The 21898-nt window shown below is 29.3% G+C and overlaps 2 protein-coding genes across 3 annotated transcripts; both read left to right on the top strand.

Annotated features, from left to right (window-relative positions):
- Window positions 1-282: 282 nt before the first annotated feature.
- LOC123224942 (acid beta-fructofuranosidase 1, vacuolar-like) lies at window positions 283-4865 on the top strand. Of its 2 annotated transcripts, none has more exons than XM_044648733.1 (7): window positions 283-832; window positions 1041-1049; window positions 1651-2543; window positions 2990-3151; window positions 3242-3471; window positions 3563-3650; window positions 4457-4865. In XM_044648733.1, exons 1-7 carry the CDS (start codon window positions 439-441, stop codon window positions 4652-4654), a joined length of 1974 nt encoding a protein of 657 aa, XP_044504668.1. In that variant the 5' UTR covers window positions 283-438; the 3' UTR covers window positions 4655-4865. The 2 variants fall into 2 exon arrangements, with proteins under 2 accessions (XP_044504668.1, XP_044504669.1); XM_044648734.1 differs by having other exon boundaries at window positions 284-832; window positions 1684-2543.
- Window positions 4866-17309: 12444 nt separating this feature from the next.
- LOC123224904 (monocopper oxidase-like protein SKS1) lies at window positions 17310-21898 on the top strand. Its single transcript, XM_044648667.1, has 9 exons — window positions 17310-17617; window positions 18435-18544; window positions 18667-18937; window positions 19037-19175; window positions 19511-19877; window positions 20422-20787; window positions 20879-20957; window positions 21267-21466; window positions 21569-21898. The coding sequence occupies exons 1-9, from the start codon at window positions 17477-17479 to the stop codon at window positions 21669-21671; spliced, it is 1776 nt and encodes a 591-aa protein (XP_044504602.1). The 5' UTR covers window positions 17310-17476; the 3' UTR covers window positions 21672-21898.

Below are 21898 nucleotides of genomic sequence, written 5' to 3'. Positions count from 1 at the left end.
GCCTTTCCATGCAATTTTTCCATCCTGTTTTAGGTCAAAGTTTGTAAAGCAAGTAACAATGCTCCTTTAAATGAGCAAAATTATATGTGTAATTTTTGTATATAATTTTATATAAAAATAATAATATATTATTACATAATTAAATAATTTAAAATTAAAATAAATTAATATTCAATTATATAATAATATATTATTATTTATATATAACTCATAGTTTTGTAATAAACAAAGACCTCTCTCCTGTAAATATAAATATAATATTACATATTAAATTAGTTTCTTTCTGGTTTACCCAATTCAAGATCTACCCAGCAAATGGGTTCTTGCCACATGACAACTTCAATCAATTTTCTTTCTCTCCTGTAAGGCTTTCTATTTAAACTCCATTTCATCATTTTAGCTCCCCCTCTCGACTTCCATTTCCATACGCCACAAAGCATGGACACCCCTAACCCTTCTCATGCTACATACTACACTCCCTTGCCGGAGCAGCCCTCCCTCGATGGAATTCCGGCGGCTCGCCGGAGACCCTTGAAGGGTTTTGTGGTGATCTTTGCCTCCATCATTTTCCTTGTGTCATTGGTGGGGCTAATCCTCAACCAAAGCCAAGAACCATCAACACCATCACCAATGCCAAACAATGACCATAAACCCTCCTCACAAAATGAGCCATTTTCCCAACAAATGCCGAGAGGGGTAGCTGAAGGCGTCTCCGCCAAGTCAAATCCGTCTGCTTTTGATGAAGAAAAAGTTTCTTACAACTGGACAAATGCTATGTTTTCATGGCAAAGAACTGCATACCATTTTCAACCGGAGAAAAACTGGATGAATGGTAGGTATAAGAAAGCTCTGAAAAGTTTGAAAAATTTAGCTCAGAAATCACGTGCTTTTTTTTAATTACTTTAATAGGTTTCTGTTATTGGTGGTTGAGATAAGATTTGTACACATCAAAGTCTTTATTTATAAACAGTGCTAATTATTTATCTTTTGGCTTTCTCCATTGTTGGCTTGGTGGGGAAATCTGGACGTCGCTGCCTCAGATCCTGATGGTAAGTATGCAAATCTCTTCTTTTGTTTTTATGTTTCTTTGTCTACCCAATTGATTTTAAGCTTTTTAGCTTCATTATAATTGATGAAACTTCTATTCCCATCCCATTAATGGCAAAAGAACTAAGAACACGATCTAAACTTAGTCTGATTTGGATTAGATCGAAAAGCATCTGACAATTTGTCAGCCATGACAATAAAATCATAATTAATTTTACTAATTTCAATTAGGACGTACAGTCATTAATCCATTTGACCATTTCCGGGATTTTATTGTTAATAATTTTCCTCCTAACATTTTGTAATATCTGATTTCATGAGCTGGGTATTAGTTGGCAAATGTTGAAGAATGGTAACAATTTGTATAATGGTAAAACAGAAGGATGTAGAATAAAGAGATGGTCCTTTAATAATTATAGACCAATTAGGAATGTTCAGTGTCTTCCCGACCTGGCACGATAATGTAAGATGGCCAGTAGGGTCCCTCCAGGTAGCCATCTCTGTCTGACTTGATTGGTTGTTCATTTGTGATTTCTGCTGCTTTTAACTCTTTAAACACAAAGAGGGCTGTATTTTCTAACATTTGACTGTTCGTTGGCTAAGGCGAAAAAGTTATCAATGCTTCCATATTTACAGGACCACTCTTTCACATGGGTTGGTATCATCTGTTCTACCAGTACAATCCTGATTCGGCTGTGTGGGGCAACATCACCTGGGGCCACGCCGTATCAAGGGACCTGATTCATTGGCTCTATCTCCCTCTCGCTCTTGTCCCCGATCATTGGTATGACATCAATGGTGTCTGGACGGGCTCTGCCACTCGCCTTCCTGGCGGTCAGATTGTCATGCTTTACACTGGGGATACTGACGAGTCCGTGCAGGTACAAAATCTTGCATACCCTGCAAACCTATCTGATCCCCTCCTCCTTGATTGGGTCAAGTACGAGAATAATCCAGTTTTGGTTCCACCACCGGGAATTGAAACCGATGAATATAGGGACCCGACTACTGCTTGGGTTGGACCCAATGGAAAATGGAGGCTGACAATCGGTTCAAGGCATAATACTACCATTGGTATGGCACTTGTGTACCAAACCACTAACTTCACTGAGTTTGAGCTTTTGGAAGGAGTGTTACATGCTGTTCCGGGTACGGGTATGTGGGAATGTGTGGACTTTTACCCGGTTGCGATAAACGGGTCAGTTGGGTTGGATACATCAGCTGGTGGCCCTGGAATCAAGCATGTGTTGAAGGCTAGTTTGGATGATACTAAAATTGATCATTATGCGATTGGGACATATGACCCAGTGAATGATACATGGACACCCGATAACCCTAAAGAAGATGTGGGAATCGGGTTACGGGTGGACTATGGAAGATACTACGCTTCAAAATCATTTTTTGACCAGTACAAGAAGAGAAGAATCCTGTGGGGCTGGATAAATGAAACTGACACTGAAACTGATGACCTCGATAAGGGTTGGGCCTCTGTTCAGGTATTTTCTATAAACATTTTATACCGAATTTTAAAGGTTTTTTTTTCCATTTTTAGTTTTTCCAACTATCGAAAAATATTCAAAAAATTGATTTTGTTATATTTAATATATACTATTTATTTAGTTATCAATTAATCGACCAACTGGTTGATTGCAAAACATTTTAATGCTAAAAAGGTTTAGTATTTTTTTAAAGAAGTAGATGTTATGTTTTTATAAAATTTGGTATCTATAAAAAAACCCTCAATATTTTCATATTTATACATTTTTTTACATTTTCATTTTCAATATATCGGAGAAACTTTATTTTCGCGTTTTCGTTTCTGTGTTTTATAAATAACTTATAATAACATATAATCATATAATAATACGTTATCTGTGTATCTAAAGTTTTACTCAAAACTGTGTAGGTAGTTTTATTGATAATGATTTTGGGTGTTTTGTAGACCATTCCGAGGGCTGTACTATTTGATAACAAGACTGGAACCAATATCCTTCAATGGCCGGTGGAAGAAATAGAAAGCTTGAGATATAACAGTACAGAGTTTGAGAAGATTCTGATTGAACCCGGATCAATTGTGCCGCTTGATATAGGCACAGCCACTCAGGTTTGTTCCATGACTTCTTGAATTTAGAAATCAATATTTGCTTATAAATGGAAGTATTCTTAACATGGATGTTTTGTTTTGATATTGCAGTTAGACATTTTTGCAGAGTTTGAAACAGAGTTATTAGCCTCAGCCACTGAAGAAGAAGAAGAAGAAGCGTATAATTGCAGTTCTGGCGCTGTTGACAGAAGCACATTGGGACCCTTTGGCCTCTTAGTCCTTGCAGATGACTCACTTTCAGAGTTCACCCCAGTCTTCTTCCGCCCCACAAATAGCACCAATGGCACTCTCACCACTTACTTCTGTGCTGACGAAACAAGGTTAATTTAATTTCCCTCTTTGATCTCACCAAGAAACAAAAAAAAAAATGTAATCTTTCTGATGAAATCGAGCTTGTTATTTGAAATGCAGGTCGTCGTTGGCTCCTGATGTTGCTAAACAAGTTTATGGAAGCAGTGTCCCTGTTCTTGATGATGAAAAATTATCCATGAGAGTACTGGTATGTTCTGATTTTTATATTATAGGTCAAATGACTATGTCCCACCCAAGGTTTGATATAATGGCAAGTTTTCACCCTTTAATATTAAAAAAGCCAATTTTCCGACCATATGCTATAGTTAATTGTTAGTTTTAACAGTTAAAAGATATTTATTTTCTTTTGTTCAAATATCACAATATGAAGTGAAATTGGGTGTGTAAGTGCATTTTTCAAAACTTAATAGGGGCAAATGAACATTGCCCATATCTTATTTCAAAAATTATCATATTAATCTCAAATATTTTTAAAATATACTTATAATGTCAATAGTTTTAATATAACATTCACATTCCTAATTTGTTGTATTTTATTCATTTTTTTGAATGTGTAATTGTAACTTTTTGAAATTACTAAGGGCATATTAAAATTTAAAAATTCAAAAACACCCCCAAACTTTTTTTAGAATTTCTAAAAACTCTTACAAATTTCATTAACACCTTCAAAATTTTAAATAATTACAATGTACCCCAAAATATGATTATATTTTATTGACACCTCTATTTATACTTATACTAAAATTTTTAAAATAAACTTTCAGGGTAAAACATTATTAGGTTAGAGAGTTTTTTTGTCTTTTCAATAATTTTATAAAAAACAAAATTAAATAAATTTAATAGATAGATCGATAATTAATTTTTTCATACTTAACGGGTAAAAATCTGTTATTTTATCAAATCTTAAATGAAAAATAGTCTTTTAATGTATATATGGTTTAATTTTTTTAACTATACTAGATGGATTTCTTTATAATGTTTATGAATGATCAGGTTGATCATTCGATTGTGGAAAGCTTTAGTCAAGGAGGGAGGAGAGTTATCACATCAAGAATTTACCCGACAGAGGCCATCTATGGAGCTGCAAGATTGTTCTTGTTTAACAATGCAACAGGAGTTAATGTTACAGCCACACTCAAGATCTGGCAACTGAGTTCTGCCTTCATCCATCCTTTCCCATTGGACCAATAGGAATCGAGCCCACCTTGTTGCCAAAAATTTGTGCAAATTTTGTGGCAACCTGATCATATATTTTGTTATCATTTTTTGGTAGGGCTGTCGTTTAATTATTCTGTATTACGTAGATATGCCCTTTGCCTCTTGCTGTATTTCGTTGTTAGTTATTATCACAAATAGTCCTTATATTTACGGTTAAATTTAAATCGAGTTTGTTCAAATTCAATGAACCCAAAATAAGTTCAATTTAAGCAAACTCAAACTTAAATTTAAACTTTATGGTGTTTGGGTTGTTAAGCTAACAAATCTAAAAAATTTTGATACAAAACAACGTTTCTTTAATCAAAATACATTAAAATAACGGTGTTTTAGTATTAAGTTAAACTTAAAACTCGAATTTGTGTTAAACTTGAACACTTTTGAAATGAGCTCGATGAGTTTAAACTTGGTTACATACAAATTGAGTTGAACTTAAGTTTAAACAAATTTAAACTCAATTTGATTTGATTTAAATCTAGCTCTACTTTATATTTAACCTCGATTGTGTTATTGCAATATTAATTAGGAATTTTGTTTTATGGATTTTAAATAGAGCAATGCTATGTGTACCTATTTTTGGTATATAATTCATGTACACAGTGATGTGTTATCATGTAATTAGGTGATTTTAAAACATGTGTCATTATATGATAAAGAAACATCCAATCATATGATAACACCTCATCTGTGTACACAAATTATGTATCAAAGATGGGTACACATAATTTTATTGTTTTAAATAACGTTTGTCTAATTACGGTTAAGGAAATTAAATTGCAAAGAATAATTATTAGTTATGGATTCTCCTAGACATGACTTGTTTAACCTCATGTTTGAACAAAATTTTTGGTTTGGGTTTAGGCTTTCTCCATTCGAGTCTCAAAATTTTTGTATAAATCCAATCATTATATTTCACTATATTGAAATATATATATATATATATATATATATATATATATATATATATATATATATATATCAATTTGAAAAATTAAAAAATTTAGTTTTTAAGTACACAAGTATGTAATATTTAAACTTATTTTAAATTTATTCTCAAACATGAAAATAATAAACAATACGTAAATATAACATTAATATGAATTAACAAGCCCTACATTTTTAGGCTTATCAGGTCTCGAATTTGAATAATCTTTGTTTAAGTCCAAACTTGATAACTTAATAGACAATTTTTTTTTGTTCAAGTCCATTCAAGATCTAAATTATGTTCTCTCAAAAATGGTTTTTTCGAACCGAACAATTAGACCTTAAGATTGCACTCGTAGTTACGGAAGTCTTAAAGGCTTTTTAAATGGTCATTTTTGATATTTTGAATTCAGATGAGCTCAATCATTTTACATATGCTTAGATCTGCCTTACACAGTCTTGAGTTAATAATTTATATAATAAATAGGTATACATTTAATTGCATTTAAAGTGCGCAAAAATTTTAAATAAATTATTAAAAATATTAAGCTTTAAAACTTTGTATATAAATTAACATGATATACAATAAATTAAAATTTTATTATCAAAATTTTATATAAATAATTAAATTCAAAATATGAATGACCGTTCATCTAAAAAAGAAAACATTCAATAAATTTATATGGGTTGGGCTTGGGTATCCATTCTCTATCCAGTTGACCCAAATTAGCCCACAACATAGTGACTCTTCAGACCATTGTAAAAAAGAGTAGATTTAAGTCAAGTCAAATTGGGTTTAAACTCATGTTCATTTCACATTAGTCAAATTCGAACTAAAGTTTTAGTTTCTAGTTCAACTCAAATTTGAGGGCTCGTCAACATCACCATATTAGAGTTCTTCTTTAACCATTATTTTTCTTTTTCGACAATTCTTTACTTTTCTCTATGATTCTTCTACTTCTTCAACAATTCTTCATATTTTCTAATAAATATTTTTCTTTTTCTTCCCAATGTCATTCAACATTCAAATTGATTTGAACTTGAAGTTGAAGTACTCATTTAAAAATTAAGTCAAACTCAAACTTACCTTTATTTAAATTCGATTCAATTCGAATCTACTCTTAATGGTAAATAAGGACTCCCTTTCATGATTTTCCCCATAAAGGTGTTTTTTTTTTCTTATAACAAAAAATCCCACTCGAATTGGATTGTTCTTTCAAAATCAAACTAATCTTACTAAACAAGACAAACCCTAAATTTAGTGATTAACCCTATAACTACTGAATCAAATCAATTAAGAGTTTAATCTTAATATATCATCATAAAAAACTTAATCTATATTTTTTTATGCATAAAACTTTATTTTTTACTACTCAAACTATCTATTAGAATAAGGTGTATTCAAAAAAAGTTATCCTCACTTATTCAAGTATTTTGATCTCAATTATCATGACTTGTATTTACTTCATACTTGACTATAGACAAGTCAAAGTATGGCAAAGACCAATTACTGTATTTATTCAATTAAAAATTCGAATTAACAATAATTATGGGTTCCCGTCAAATAATTTTTTTATAACAAAAAAATTTTATTAAATTTGATCATCATATCTATAGAATCAAATCAATCATATTAAATAAGATAAATTTTAAATTTAATAATTAATAAATCAAATTATTTAAAAATTTAATTTTAATATATTATTAAAAAAATTAAAAATCATATATTTTGTCACTTAAATTAATCATCGAGGTTAGTCAATTAAATTAATTATCACAAAAGTGTTCCACTCAGGAGCCATGCAAGTGACAATGAGCTGGCAGATGACCGTTAGGATACTTGGAATGACTGTTCTGGCGGAATCAATGCAGCCAATCGCTGCTTATTTTATGGCCTTCTGTTTATTTTCTTTTTACTATTTTTTTATTTTTTTTTTATTATATTCTTGTCTACCTACTCTTTGTGCCTTTCAACTTTTTCTTTTCTCGGTTTATCCACATGATCAGAACTAATCTAACTAGGGTTAGATTCAAATTGAGCTAAGTTTAAACTTAAATTTGAGCTTAAGCTCGACTCAATTTACATAGAGTTGGCTCGAATTCGAGCTTGAGTTTGATCAAGCTCAGCTAAAGCCAACTCATTTCGAGCTTGAGTTTGATCAAGCTCAACTAAAGCCAACTCATTTCGAGCTTGATCGAGGTGAGCTCAAACTCGACTTATTTTTTGTTATTAAAACGATATCTATCGTTTTAATACATATTGATCAAAACGATGTTGTTTTATATCAAAAAATTTTATTAAAAAATCTGACGAGTAGCTCAAACTCGAGCTCGACCGAGCTCGGCTACGGCCGGCACAACTCGAATCTAGCTCTAACTCCAATTGAAAAAAGCTGTGTTATTAAAACTAAAAAAACAGTGTCGTTAATGCTAGATTGGACCGTTGTTTTTACTTGAATCGACTCTCTGTTTAGTTTAGTTTATTTAAAAATTTGATTTTATTTTTAGATATATTTATAAAAAAAAATTAAAGTAATAGTTGATAATATTAAATGAGTATAATTGAATAATTTGTTAGAAGTTAAATAATTATTATTAAAAATAAATAAATATTAATTAGAGAGAATAATTAAATTGAATTGAATTGATTTTAATAGATTAAAATAAGTTAATTATTTATATAACTATTTTTAATAAGAGAACACTAGATAAATGACATTAGAACATTCGATTTAAATACATATTATTTATATTTAAAAAATATGATAAATATTTAATAGTATTTAAGAAACACATTATAATTTATGATAAGTATTTCCCACCGTAAGGTTGGTCAAATAATATTCCCATCATTTAAATTTGAAAAGTTTATATTTCTCCTATTATCTAATTTTATTGATAAAAATATTATTATAAAATAAACTATAAAAACAAAAATTCAAAATATATTTAAAATGTATGGATTTTAGGTTTGATAAATCAATAATTTTTATTTTTAAGTTTGAAAATTTTAAGTTTTTATTTGTTATTTAATTATTTATGTAACAAAAACAAAAATATTATTTAAAAAAAAAGTAAAAGCAAAAATTTTTAAAATATTTATAATATATAATTTTCTCATATTTTTTTTTAATAATCTTTTCCTCTTCTATTCTCACTTTTTTTTTTCCCAATGAATGCCACTTTTTTTTTTTTTCTATTAGTGCTTACTTTTCTCCAATCTTCCTTCCTTTTCTTCTCTCCCTCAACAAATGTCGATTTATATTTTCTTCTTTTTTCACTTTCTCTTTTTAACAAATATCAATTTATCTCTTTTATTTTTTATCGTCCACTCAATTCTTTTTATAATTATAAGCATTGAAAGATAAATTAGTCAGTTAAATTTTTATTTTAAATATGATGTTTTTATAATTAATAAAATTAAAAATATTGATAATTGAAATATGTATTAAACAATAATGATAAAACCGTTATTTATAGTAAAATAAAAAAAAAATCACTAATAAAAACAGATGGTAGGTGAAATTTTTAAATTTTACAAACTTGAAATGCAATAATTGTCATTCCACTGAATATTCGGTGCGACATAGTCATTTGGCCATTCAAAACCCATTCAAACTAAGTTAGGAAATGTAGGTTTGTAAGTGATAATATTATATAGTAAATTCGTAATTCCGAAGCGAAAAATCTCTTTATTCTTTAATTGGCCAAAGGATTAATGTCTATCCAAAGATTATTTTTTTCTCAAAATTTTATTTGTTAATTTTAAAATATTTAAATACTCATTTATGTGTTAAAAATTTTGTTGTTATTAAAATCGTCATTTAAAATTTTATTTTAAAAAACTAATTTATTCTCATTTCTCACATTAATTTTAAAAATTAATAATTTCTTTACAAACTTAATTTTAAAAAATTATTTTTTCACCCTCACCATTTAAAGTTCTTAGGAATTTCAAATTTTAGAGTAAACGACCCCCTTAGATCAAAATGGTCAATTTATCATAATCGCTCTATGCATTGATCGACGCATAGTTCATAGTATCAATATGTGTGATTCACACAAATCGACAATGACAAATCCACCAGAAAGGGAAAGAAGATGTTATCAGAGTGAATTATCGAAAAGAATGGACGCCAAAATTAGGGAATGAATATTTAAAGGTGTAAATACAATGTTTTAAAATTTGAAAGGGGAGACTGTTAACCTTAAAATATAAAAATCCTAAGAATCCTAAATGGTGAGTGTGAAAATGAGACTTTTAAAAATTAAGTTATAAGAAAAATTATTAGTTTTTAAAACTAAAATAAAAAATAGAAATAAATTAATTTTTTAAATAAAATTTTAAAATAATAATTTTATTCTTAACAATAACAATAAAATTTATCAGGTAAATAGATATTTAAAATTAAAAAAGTAAGAATTAAAAAAAAGAGTAATCCTTGCGTGGGAAAAAGTCCTTTAACCTCTTTAATTTCAACCAAATTAATGATCCAAATTCATTCCACTTTCAAACAGCTGCAACACCCCAGTTTCAAAGGGCAATATTCCACCTCCACCACTGCCTCATTCTCCTTTTCCAGTCAAAAATTTTCACAGTTGCTCAGTTCTTCTTTTACGGTCAAAATCTCCACCTCTCTCTGATTACTTTTTCTAGTGACAAAATGATGGATTTAGAGGTCGATTGGTAACAAAGAGTTTTTACACGGATTAAAATTTTAGTTTGAGTTTGGCATATTCCGATATCACTCAACGAATTACGGGCCATATTTTCTCCTTAATAGGGACTATGTTAATCCAAAAATAGGTTGTTAGTGGTTATCTCGAATATTATAATAATAATATATCTTTTATTATTTATATTATTTTATATGATTTGATAATTAATAAATAATTTTAATAATATTTTATTACCATGATATGACATATGATATAAGGGTAACCTATTTACTTCTTATTATGTTACGTAGTAAAAATTTATCAAAATAATATTGATTTTATTATAATTGTATCAATTAACAGAAAAAAATATATTAAAATAATTTTATTTGAAAGTATTTAAATAAAATAATAATTTAATATTATTTTATCATATTTAATACATATAATAATTATTTATATATATTATTTTTATTAAAATAATAATAATTTATGTAAAGTAAAATTCATTTAATCTATAATTATAATAATTTTTTATTTTTTAATAGTAAAAGATTGTCTAACTAAATGCCCACTTAAAGTAAATTTAATAAGTGCCAATTAATTAATGGTTTACGGTATGTGATTGTATATTCTCTTGTAAACAATAAACTTGTGCAGGGTATTCACACAATACGATATACATCTTATGATATAGATTGATATATTTATCAAAATAATAATAATATAATGGGGATTGTATATAAATAATTTTAAAATTTTTAAGATATTTGTAATATTTTTTAAAATAATGATATATTAATTAGTTTTTTATTATTTTATTTTTTAAAAATAGTATCATATGATACGATATGATATTTGATACACGATACGATATGCGATTTGAATACCATATATTTGAATGATTTATCATTATATGATTGAGTTTATTTTATTTTTAATTCAATATTATCTAATCATATAATAATATATTATCTATATATCTAATTAGATATTCAGAATTGAGAGCACATTGATTTTTTTGATAAAAATTTTGATAAGGAGAGGAGGCTTTTCATGTGGGTAGCGTTAATGGGAGAAGTTTTCAGGGTGACATTTCGGTTTACCAATTTATTAATATTATTGCAAATTGACATTGTAGTCGGTAGTCGGTGATTCACATCAGAACGAGCTTCACTGAAAACACTTGACCAAATAACTTTCCCACCCAAGGTTTGATGCGAACGTTTAATACCTATTAATTATCAAAAACTTAAATATTTATCTATTTATTAAATTTTATTGTTATTATCAGCGGTAAAATTATTATTTAATAAAAATATTTAAAAAACTATATATTTGTCACATTTTCTCTCTCAAGTTTAAAAATTAACTATTTTGTTTCAACCTAAAATTTGAAAAATGACTATTTTCCCTTTAGAGTTTGTATTTTCTTCCTTACCCTTTTTTTGGTGACCGAAGCTAGCCAACGTCCTCCCTTTCAACTCCCTAACAAAGACGAATCATTAGCCAACTGGGAGTTGGTTGACAATTCATCAGGACGACATCACAAATCTGTGGGTCGCACAAATTAATTTGGCCTATTTGTGCGTAGCACAAATTTGCGATGTTGCCTTGATGAATTGTCAATCGACCTCCAGTTGGTTAATGATTTGTCCTCGTCTGAGAAATCGAAGGGAGGAGATTGGTCGGCTTTGATCATCAGAGAAAAAATAAAGTAAAAAATGCAAACCTTAAAGAGGAAATACTCATTTTTTAAATTTTGAGTTAAGGGAAAAATTGTTAGGCTTTAAACTAAAGAGGAAAATTGTGATGAATTTATAGTTTTTAAAATTTTTTTATTAAATAACAATTTTACCTTTGACAGTAATAATAAAATTTAACAGATAGATAAATATTTAAATTTTCATTAATTAACGAGTTAAAAGTTGGGTTTGTATCAAAACTTGGGTGGGAAATTTTATTTGGCCAAAACACTTTTAGAAAAATTGGGGCATGAAGTACACGATTAAAAGGGTTTCAATCATGTTGGCTCCATCATCAACCACTCTTACCACCACGCATGGAAAAATGGAAAGTGTCATCATTCATAATTGAATTCAATATCTTATAATTACTTGATTCATTTTTGAAGGATCGACACCCCCGGGTGATGTTGCTGGCTAAATTTTGACTATACAAAATTCCAGCTCAAACATGTTACGCGGCCAACAGAAATGAGCTTTGTGTTATATGCATTATAGCACATGAAAATTAATGTTATGAGTGTTCGATTGAATATTCAGATAATATATTATTATATCATTTAATTATATAATAATAAATTATCTAAATATCTAATTAAATACTTAAAATTAAATATACATAGTTTTAGTTTTAACATGATTTTAAAAACTGGATTGGATCGACATGTCTAACCTTATTGAATTGTCAACCATTAGCCAAATCAATTAATATGATATAGTTAATATATCATATAATATAATACATATTATTGATACAGATCGATTCACTTTTTAAAAAAATGATAATGTAATAGAGATATAAATAAAAAATGATAATGGTTGAAAAAGTGAGATTAATGACTAGATATATCATCTATCTCTCAATCAACTTTGAACAGTTGGAAAAATGGGACTTATACAATTTTATACATTCTTATGATTTTCTCAATATGTTATTGTAGCCTTTATCTAAATCATTTTTCATCTTTTATTCGGATATAAGATAAGAATCACTTTTTATCTTTTCAAGATTACACAATTATTTAGTTTCCATATAAATAAAAGATGATCAAAATTCTAGATTCATTGTATTAAAACTAGGGGTGCTCAAAACAACTTAATTGAATTCGTTTGTCAATTTTTTGAATCAAATCAAATTTTCTATTTAGAAAAAATTATGAATTGAAATCAAACTAATTTAAAAGTTAACTGATTTTGAATTGAACCAAAAATATCAATTAATATAACTAAATTTCAATCAACTAGTTTTTGAACCAAATTTTAAAGAATTATCATAGTTTTTATTTTTTCTAATTTTTTTGAAAATATATTTAATAATTTATTATTTTTTATTCAACATTTTTCAAACCAGTTTGATTCGATTAACCAGTTTTGAAAATTAAATAAACCAGTAATCGAATCAAAAAACCCATTTTTCTACTAATCGGTTTTTCAAATAATCTATTTTTTGATTCAAAAATTGTTTCAATTTGGTTACTAAATAATTTTGAACACTTCTAATTAATAGTTAATTTATTTAATTATGTAATTATGAGTAAAACATTGTCTTTGGTTTTATAAATTCAATACCATATAAACGTTTAGTTACGATAAATTTTAACCACTATTGTTATTCTATCAAAATTATACTAGTAAACTAAAACATAATTGTAAATATAGATTTTCGGGTAACAACGAGAATTACCTTCGAAACTTCTTGTTCAATATTATTTGCTTGCACTAAATTGCCACTCATAATTTGATGTACGTCTTGTTATGTGATTTTTTATATTAACAATAACAATTTCTAATTTTTTTTTAAATTTTCTCTCTTTTCTTCTATAAGCCTCGGGATAGAATGTTGCAAGTAATTTCTGTTAATTTCATTATATGAGTGAAAAAGATATGAATATTTGAACTCCCACTATGATACAAATATATTGCGATGATTTGTTATATTTGTTTGAGGGTATTAAGATATATATATAACACAAAACAAATTAAAATCTTTTGATGGTAAGTATATAATTTACATTAGAGTAAATTATATTTTTTTATTTAAGGTTTAATCCAAAAACCCAAAATCAAATTTCGTTAATATAAATAAATTTTGATATAATGTTAAAAAACTAAATTATCAAATTAACTCTAATTATTTTCATTTTTCAAAATTATTATATCACTGAAATTAACATAATTATAAAAATAAATCATTAATTACCAAATTTATATTACAACTCTCTTCTTTTTATCTCCTTTCACTTTCACATTTCTTTTGCTTGGACTTACCAAATCTCAATTGTCATTTTCACTTCCTGCCACCCATCTTACCTTGATTGGACTTTCACACTTACCACGATGTCGATTTCATCGTCTTTAGCTCATTTATGTGGCAATATAATCATTCCAACTCATTTGTGCCCACCAAATCCTCTTGTGGCCTTCCCCACACATCCATCTTTCTCCTTTCTAGCTCCTTTCTAGCTCCTTTCTAGAGATGCTTATGATTTTTAGTAGCTCATCTCACGAATACAACATTTTCCTACTTCATTCAATGTTAACTTTGTTTTCAATTACTCATCTATATTTAAAACCTAATGATACATTCTTTTCATATACTCTCTCAATCATGTGACTTGCTTTGTCTTCAATTTTTGTCACATCTCTTTGTTGTAGACCTTTCCATTCTCAACAATCTTCACAACATGACTGGACTAACGACAACAATAATATTCCAATCAATTTAGGATCATGACACTTAAATGTAAGTCTTCAAACATGTAAAATAGCTAAATTGTTACATTTACAATATTACAGTAAACTCTGTAAAATTCTTTATATATATATATATACAGGAATGAAAAAATGTTTTTAGACCAAAAGCTGGGTTAAAAATGTAATTTACTCTTTTGATCATTGTTATTTACATGTGGCATAAATGTTGACTGATTTGAAAAATTGGAAAAGGGGATGGGATCTGTTGGCATTCAAAAGGATACCAAACAAGAAAAGATTTGGTATCACGTATTCCATGTTTTAATTTGGACAAAATGCTTTACACAGACAGACAGATCTATGACCAAGACCATGACCATCCGCAAACTAATTTCCAAGCTGGCAGATTTCTTTCCCACTTGAAAAATATTGGCTTTGCTCATCTCTCATTCATGCTTATCGTGAGGGGCCGTGGCCTAAGCCATACCAAATTGATGAACAAACAAAAAGGTGAAAGTTGTTTAACAAATCAATCAACTTATACTTACTCATTTTGATCATATAAATTATGATTATATTCAAATTAAATCAAGTTTGAGTTAATCTAAACTCGAGTTTAAGCTTATTGAACTCGCTTCAAAGGTATTCAAGTTTGACTTTTTTAAAAGAAGTTGAGCTGAAGTTTGATTCAAGTTCGAATTTGAGCTTAAATCGAATTTGAAGCTTAGTTTGATACTAAATGATGTCATTTTAATATGTATTGATTAAAACGACGTCGTTTTAGTTAATTCATATTGAATATTTCAAGTTTTCAAGTTTTATGAGTTGAACTTTCTTAAAGCTCGAACTTGTGCTTGAAAATATCAAACTTTTTGGCATAATTACTTATTTGGAATATATAAATTAAGATTAAATTCGAATTAAGTCAAGTTTGAATTATACTAGGCTCAAGTTTGAATTCGCTTAAGTGGAGTCAAAATTGAGCTCGAGCTTACTTTAAATGTGTTTGAGTTCGGTTCATTTGAGAGAAGTCGAACTCGAGTTCAATATTAAAACGATGTCATTTTAATAAATATTGGTTAAAACGACGTCAGTTTAATTAATTTGTATTGAATTTTACAAGCTCGCAAATTTTATGAATCGAATATCCCTAAACCTCGAACTTGAGTTCAAAAATATTAAACTTTCTAACTGTAACTCGAGCTTGAGTTCAAAGAAATTTGGCTCGAATCCAATCTTATATAGTTATTTGATATATGTTATCAAGTAATTATGTTATTTTGAATTAAAAATAAAGTAACACTCAATCACATGATAACATACGTATTTACCTATTTATATACACGAAATGGGGCTACTTTAAAATCATTCAATTGCATTCTATATATAAAAAATTTACGAATAAATTAGTACGTTATTGTTTGTATATGTATGATTAATCTTACAAATAATACTATATATATATAATTTTAAGTACTAAATTAAATATATAAATAATATTTTATTATATTATTATATATTACTTTATCTTTAATTTAAAATTATTTGATATATTATTTAAATATTTAATTAAATACTTAAAATTTAATATATATAATTTTATTATAATTTTTTTTAAACAGGGATCTTATCTGTATTTGTGGACACATGGTCCATGTGTGTGAACGAGCCTGCGTTAAGAAAAGTTTTAGAATTTTAATTAATTTAATTTTAAAAAAAGAAAAAGAAAATAGAAGATTTGAATCAAAAAAGGAACGAGACGCCGAAACTTGTGCCAATATGAGGGGTGGTGCCTTGACTAGTATTTTTTTGGCTTGACATGGCTGTCACTATTATTATTTTCCCTTTTCTCCATTGTCACCGGCTGACCCGGTCAAATTCCAGAAACGCTTATTTGTATTGTTTAAAATTATTTAAATTAGGGATGTCAAATGAATTAGACCACTAAAAATATTAAAAAATAATTTAAATTAAAAAAAATTATAATTTTGTGAGTCAACATGTAAAACACTAAATGGTAAACCTCAGCACATGGACTTGATGGATTGTGTCGCATCGATTTTACATAGTTTGATCTAATTTATTGACATCTCTATTTTAAATTAAAGATTAAAATATTTAATCACATGATGATACATCATTTGTATATCAATTTGTATCACCTAACATTGCTGTTAACGTATTTTTGTTTAAAATATAGAAATGATATATTATAATGTGATTAAGTTTTATTTTATTATTAATTTAAAATTATACAATTATATAATAATATATTATTTATATATCTAAATTATATATCAAATTTATGTATTTCTTTATTTGTTGTTTGTCGTAATAATACAATTTCAAAAAGGGGCCATGAATGGATTGAAATAGAAATTTATTTTTTACTAAAATAATTCCAAATTATTTGTTAAGTATACTAAAGATTTATAATTAATCCATTGATTTAAATTTTTAAAAATAAATAATTATGACCATGAAAGAAAATAATTTAATATCAAAATGGAACACACCATTATGACTTAAAAATTAAGGAAAAACTGGTTTAGTCGTTACCCGGTCACCATACGCGGATTATACAAACTTGCCAGAAACAGAGAGCGAGTAGCGTAATTTGTACCTTGTTTTTGCTAAAACCTTTTACATACGACTGTAAGAACAAGTTTCTCTCTGCGTCTCTGTCTAGTTTGAGTAAAATCCTTCACAGATTAGAGTGTAATATGCGCTAAACAGCTTCATTTTACTGCAAACTGAATTCACAGTACGGATATTCATGGCTCTGGTGAGGTTCCTCCTCTGTATTTTCATTCACATTGCTCTGTTTTCAACCCTCTGTTTCGCTGCCGACCCTTATGTCAACTACGCTCTCAAAGTCTCTTACATGACTGCCTCGCCTTTGGGTGTTCCTCAACAGGTTTATTTTCTCTACTCACTTTGTAGAAGAAAGTTATTAAGTTTTTTTTTTTTTTTTCTGGGTTTTTGTTGGGTTGACGCATAAATGGATAAAAGTGGTATCTTGGTCTTGTTTCTTGTTTTGGTCTTGGATCTACTGGTAATAACAGTGTAGAATTCTTTTCTCTGCTCGGGTGTTGATTGGTTTTCCATGTGGTTTTGGAAGATTTAAGCGTTATGTTGAATAAGAAGTCGTGTGATACTTTTTTTTTTTTTTTTCAGTTGAACCAGTAAACGTGATTTAAGGGCTGGTGGGATAGCTCTAAGTTCATATTTGTCAGTTGGAGTTGATTATGTTCTTCATATTTTTCTCTGAGTTGGTTCAGAGATCAATTGTTTCAATGTGCTTGAGTTGGACAGGGCATTTTCAGGATTGTCCGGAAAAAATGTTCCCCGCATTTAATTTGTGGCTGTGTATTTAGCCACATTAGATAGTGCGGTTTGATTGTGGGTGAAATAGAAACGGTTGTAATGATGATGTTTGAGTGGATTTTTATATGCTTTTCAATTAAATTTTGTGGTTGGGTGTAATTAATATAGTGACTAGTCTTAGTATTCGCTTTACCTTTGTTTAAACTTTTTTATGTACCTTTAATTTTCTCTGTTTGGCCCTAGTTAGAGAATTTTTGAAAAAAAAAAAAAAAGTTGAATTTACTGAATTTTGCTTTTCCTATTGTAAGTAGCATAGTAGTGAATTTTTTTTTTTACTTTTTCTTTTCCCTTCAATATAAAGTTTATTGGGTCTTAAATTAGGGCTCTGATGGTTTTTGTGATTGCAGGTTATAGCAGTTAATGGTAGGTTTCCTGGCCCCCCAATTAACGCTACTACTAATAACAATGTGGTTGTTGATGTGACGAATGAATTGGATGAAGATCTCCTAATTACTTGGTAGGTATAAGCCAAATTTCTTTTTAATATATTACTAAGTAGACTTCAAATCAATCTCTTTCTATTTTCCTCCTTGTTCTGTTTGGTCATTTTGAGAAAAATCAGTTTGATGGCTTTGGCAGGTCTGGGATTCAATTGCGGCGTAATTCATGGCAGGATGGTGTTCTTGGTACAAATTGTCCAATCCCACCAAAGTGGAACTGGACTTACCAGTTCCAAGTCAAAGACCAGATTGGAAGCTTTTTCTACTACCCATCACTTAATCTTCAGAGGGCATCTGGTGGCTTTGGTGGTTTTATCATTAACAATAGGGCAATCATTCAAATCCCTTTTGCACAACCGGATGGGGATATTGTTATTCTGATCGGTGACTGGTATACGCGAAACCATACGGTTAGTACTTTATTTTAGAGTTGATACACTATGTATTTCACTACATTGAAGTTGTGATGGTAGCTTTATCTCTAATATCGGTTTCTTTCTTGATGTTAGGCACTGAGGAAAGATCTGGATTCAGGGAAGGACCTTGGGATGCCAGATGGAGTTCTCATTAACGGGAAGGGACCATACAGATACAATAACACCCTTGTTCCTGATGGCATTGAATATGAAACTATTAATGTAGAGCCAGGTATATATTTTTTGGCATTTTTAATCTGTTCAACCATTTTTTTTTGTTGTTGCAGTTAGTAATGACTTTGCTTCGTGTGGCAAGACATCTGTGTTCTTTTATTAGTTAGATAGAACCATGCCTCATCTCTGGTTATTAGTTCTTTCATTTGATCATCCTTTTTTCATGGTTTTCTTCGGATACCTTATTTTCTTTTTCCCTAAACGTTCCTTTGCATACAATTAATGCTAGTACTGAGAAACTAGTGCTCATTGTTGGTCATGTGGTCACTAATTCTTATGGAAAATACTTTGAACCGTTCGAAATTTAATTGACAGTGGCATAATGTTGTGCAGGAAAAACTTATCGACTGCGTGTGCATAATGTTGGGACTTCAACAAGTTTGAACTTCAGAATTCAGAGTCATAATCTGCGTCTTGTTGAAATAGAGGGATATTACACAATGCAACAGAATTATTCCAGCTTTGATATTCATGTGGGTCAGTCTTATTCGTTCTTAGTCACAATGGATCAGAATGCAACTTCTGATTATTATATTGTGGCCAGTGCTAGATTTGTGAATGAATCAGTTTGGCAAAAAGTGACTGGAGTCGCCATCTTGCACTACTCAAATTCAAAAGGTCCAGCATCTGGTCCTTTGCCCATAGCACCTAGTGACATATATAACACATGGTCAGCAATGAACCAGCCAAGGTCTATCAGGTTTGTTTCTAATTTTAAAAACCTTTACTACATAAATATTTTCTCGTTTCCTTTTCCTATATATGCAGCAATTGGCTGTCAGATGAAAGTTATTCTCTGCTTTCCGCTTGAGGTTTCTTGTGATGAATGTATCACCTAAATTGACTAATTTAGTTGGTACTTTTATAAGGAACAATGTGAGTGTATATGTTCTGAGTTTGCTTTTGGCCTCTTTTCCTTTTCTGTATATTCTGAAAATAAAGGAGAGCAATGAACCTTTTTTCACCATTTTTCATCTGGTGATGATAATACTACAACTTTGTCTACTGGGTTATTCTTTAGCTGTCTAACAATTTTCTGAATTTCTAAATTAATCAAGCCAAAAATAAAAAAAATTCGAACTCTGAAGAAGAAATTTATACAGGGGTTCTGAAGTTGAATAATTAGTCCAAAATAACAAAAGCTTTTTTTCTTCATTTTGTCTTGCAATTGGATATCTAATACAAAATTTGTGATATTTAAATAGCTGTTTATTAGCCTAATTATAGATTTTTGCATTGATCAGGCAAAATACAACTGCAAGTGGAGCGCGTCCAAACCCACAGGGATCTTATCATTATGGTTCAATCAATGTGACTGATACTTATATCATAAGGAGTTTGCCACCAGGAACTATTGATGGGAAATTTCTTGCGACAATGAATGGGATTTCCTTTCTCAAACCTGATCTACCAATGAGGCTTGCTGACAAGCACAATGTGAGAGGAACTTATAAACTAGATTTTCCTGCTAGGCCGCTTGATCGAACTCTTCGAACAGACAGATCTGTTCTTAATGCAACATACAAGGGATTTATAGAAGTCATATTGCAAAATAATGACACCAGGATGCAGAGCTTTCACATGGATGGTTATTCATTTTTCGTGGTTGGGTAAGAATTTTATATTGTTTATGAAATTCGCTTATCCATCTCTTTAAATTGTTCAGAATTTCAACTATCGTTATAATTTGGTTGACTGCAGGATGGACTTTGGTATATGGTCAGAAAGCAATAGAAATAGTTATAACAAGTGGGATGCGATTTTTCGTTGCACAACAGAGGTTTGTAATTTGAGCACAGCAAAAATCATTCTTGCTTGCAAGTGCTTTGTTTTTAATCTACAGGAAAAAAAAAATGCTCTTTTGTTGCATTGAAAGCTGTAATTTCTTGGGGATTTTGTGATTTTACAAACCTTTTGCCTGTTTTCTGTGAACAGTGGTAGGACATTTAGTTTGCATATTGAAAAGCTCATTTTTTTTCTCTTCTGAATGAATAATTAAATGGAGTTTTTGCGTCGAAACGGAGAAAGGTCTTTTTGAATGCTATTTGAACAATTCCTTATTAATTACTGTCATGTTTCTTCTGTGTAGGTTTATCCAGGGGGATGGACAGCAATTTTGATCTCTCTCGATAACGTTGGAGTATGGAATCTTAGAGTAGAAAATCTAGATCGATGGTACCTCGGCCAAGAAACATATATGAGAATTATCAATCCTGAGGAAAATGGTGACACAGAGATGTCTCCTCCTGATAATGTTTTATACTGTGGTGCCCTTCAAAGCCTGCAGAAGTATCTACCTGAAATCTTTTCATTAAATCTCTTTTCTTTGTCCTCTGTATTGACAATTAAATCCCATAATTAACATTTTGCCCCTTGTTTTGCATCTTCCAGACCACAGAATCATTCAGCTGCAACATCAATTCTACTAGGAGTATCCAAGATGGTCCTCACTTTTATGTTGGCACTATCTGTTGGAATTTTCATTTCTTCATAAGCTTTCATGCTGATGGGTGGTGAGTTCAGAGAATTTGTTACAGTAATGGCGTTGTCTAGTTCGGTTTTAGGCAGGATTTAACAGTTAATTGTTGTCTAGATTAGGTTTACAAATGTTTATACAAATCATTTTCTTGGTGTTAAATGACATTTATATTTTGTTTTTTTATTGTAATGTTATTCTGGATCCATCAATGTTCTTATAATGTTACATACCAATTCTCAGCA

The sequence above is a fragment of the Mangifera indica genome, chromosome 9 (assembly GCF_011075055.1).
Source record: "Mangifera indica cultivar Alphonso chromosome 9, CATAS_Mindica_2.1, whole genome shotgun sequence".
In the NCBI taxonomy this organism is placed as follows: Eukaryota; Viridiplantae; Streptophyta; class Magnoliopsida; order Sapindales; family Anacardiaceae; genus Mangifera; species Mangifera indica.
The sequence above is the reverse complement of the archived record's forward strand: the minus strand, read 5'-3'. Positions and strand labels throughout refer to the sequence as shown.

Coding starts and splice junctions, on each gene's coding strand:
- LOC123224942 (XM_044648733.1), top strand. CDS start 439: ATGGACACCCCTAACCCTTCTCATGCTACATACTACACTCCCTTGCCG. Junction 2,544..2,989: donor AGGGTTGGGCCTCTGTTCAG/GTATTTTCTATA, acceptor GGTGTTTTGTAG/ACCATTCCGAGGGCTGTACT. Junction 3,651..4,456: donor AATTATCCATGAGAGTACTG/GTATGTTCTGAT, acceptor ATGAATGATCAG/GTTGATCATTCGATTGTGGA.
- LOC123224904 (XM_044648667.1), top strand. CDS start 17,477: ATGGCTCTGGTGAGGTTCCTCCTCTGTATTTTCATTCACATTGCTCTG. Junction 19,878..20,421: donor AACCAGCCAAGGTCTATCAG/GTTTGTTTCTAA, acceptor TGCATTGATCAG/GCAAAATACAACTGCAAGTG. Junction 20,958..21,266: donor TTTTTCGTTGCACAACAGAG/GTTTGTAATTTG, acceptor TCTTCTGTGTAG/GTTTATCCAGGGGGATGGAC.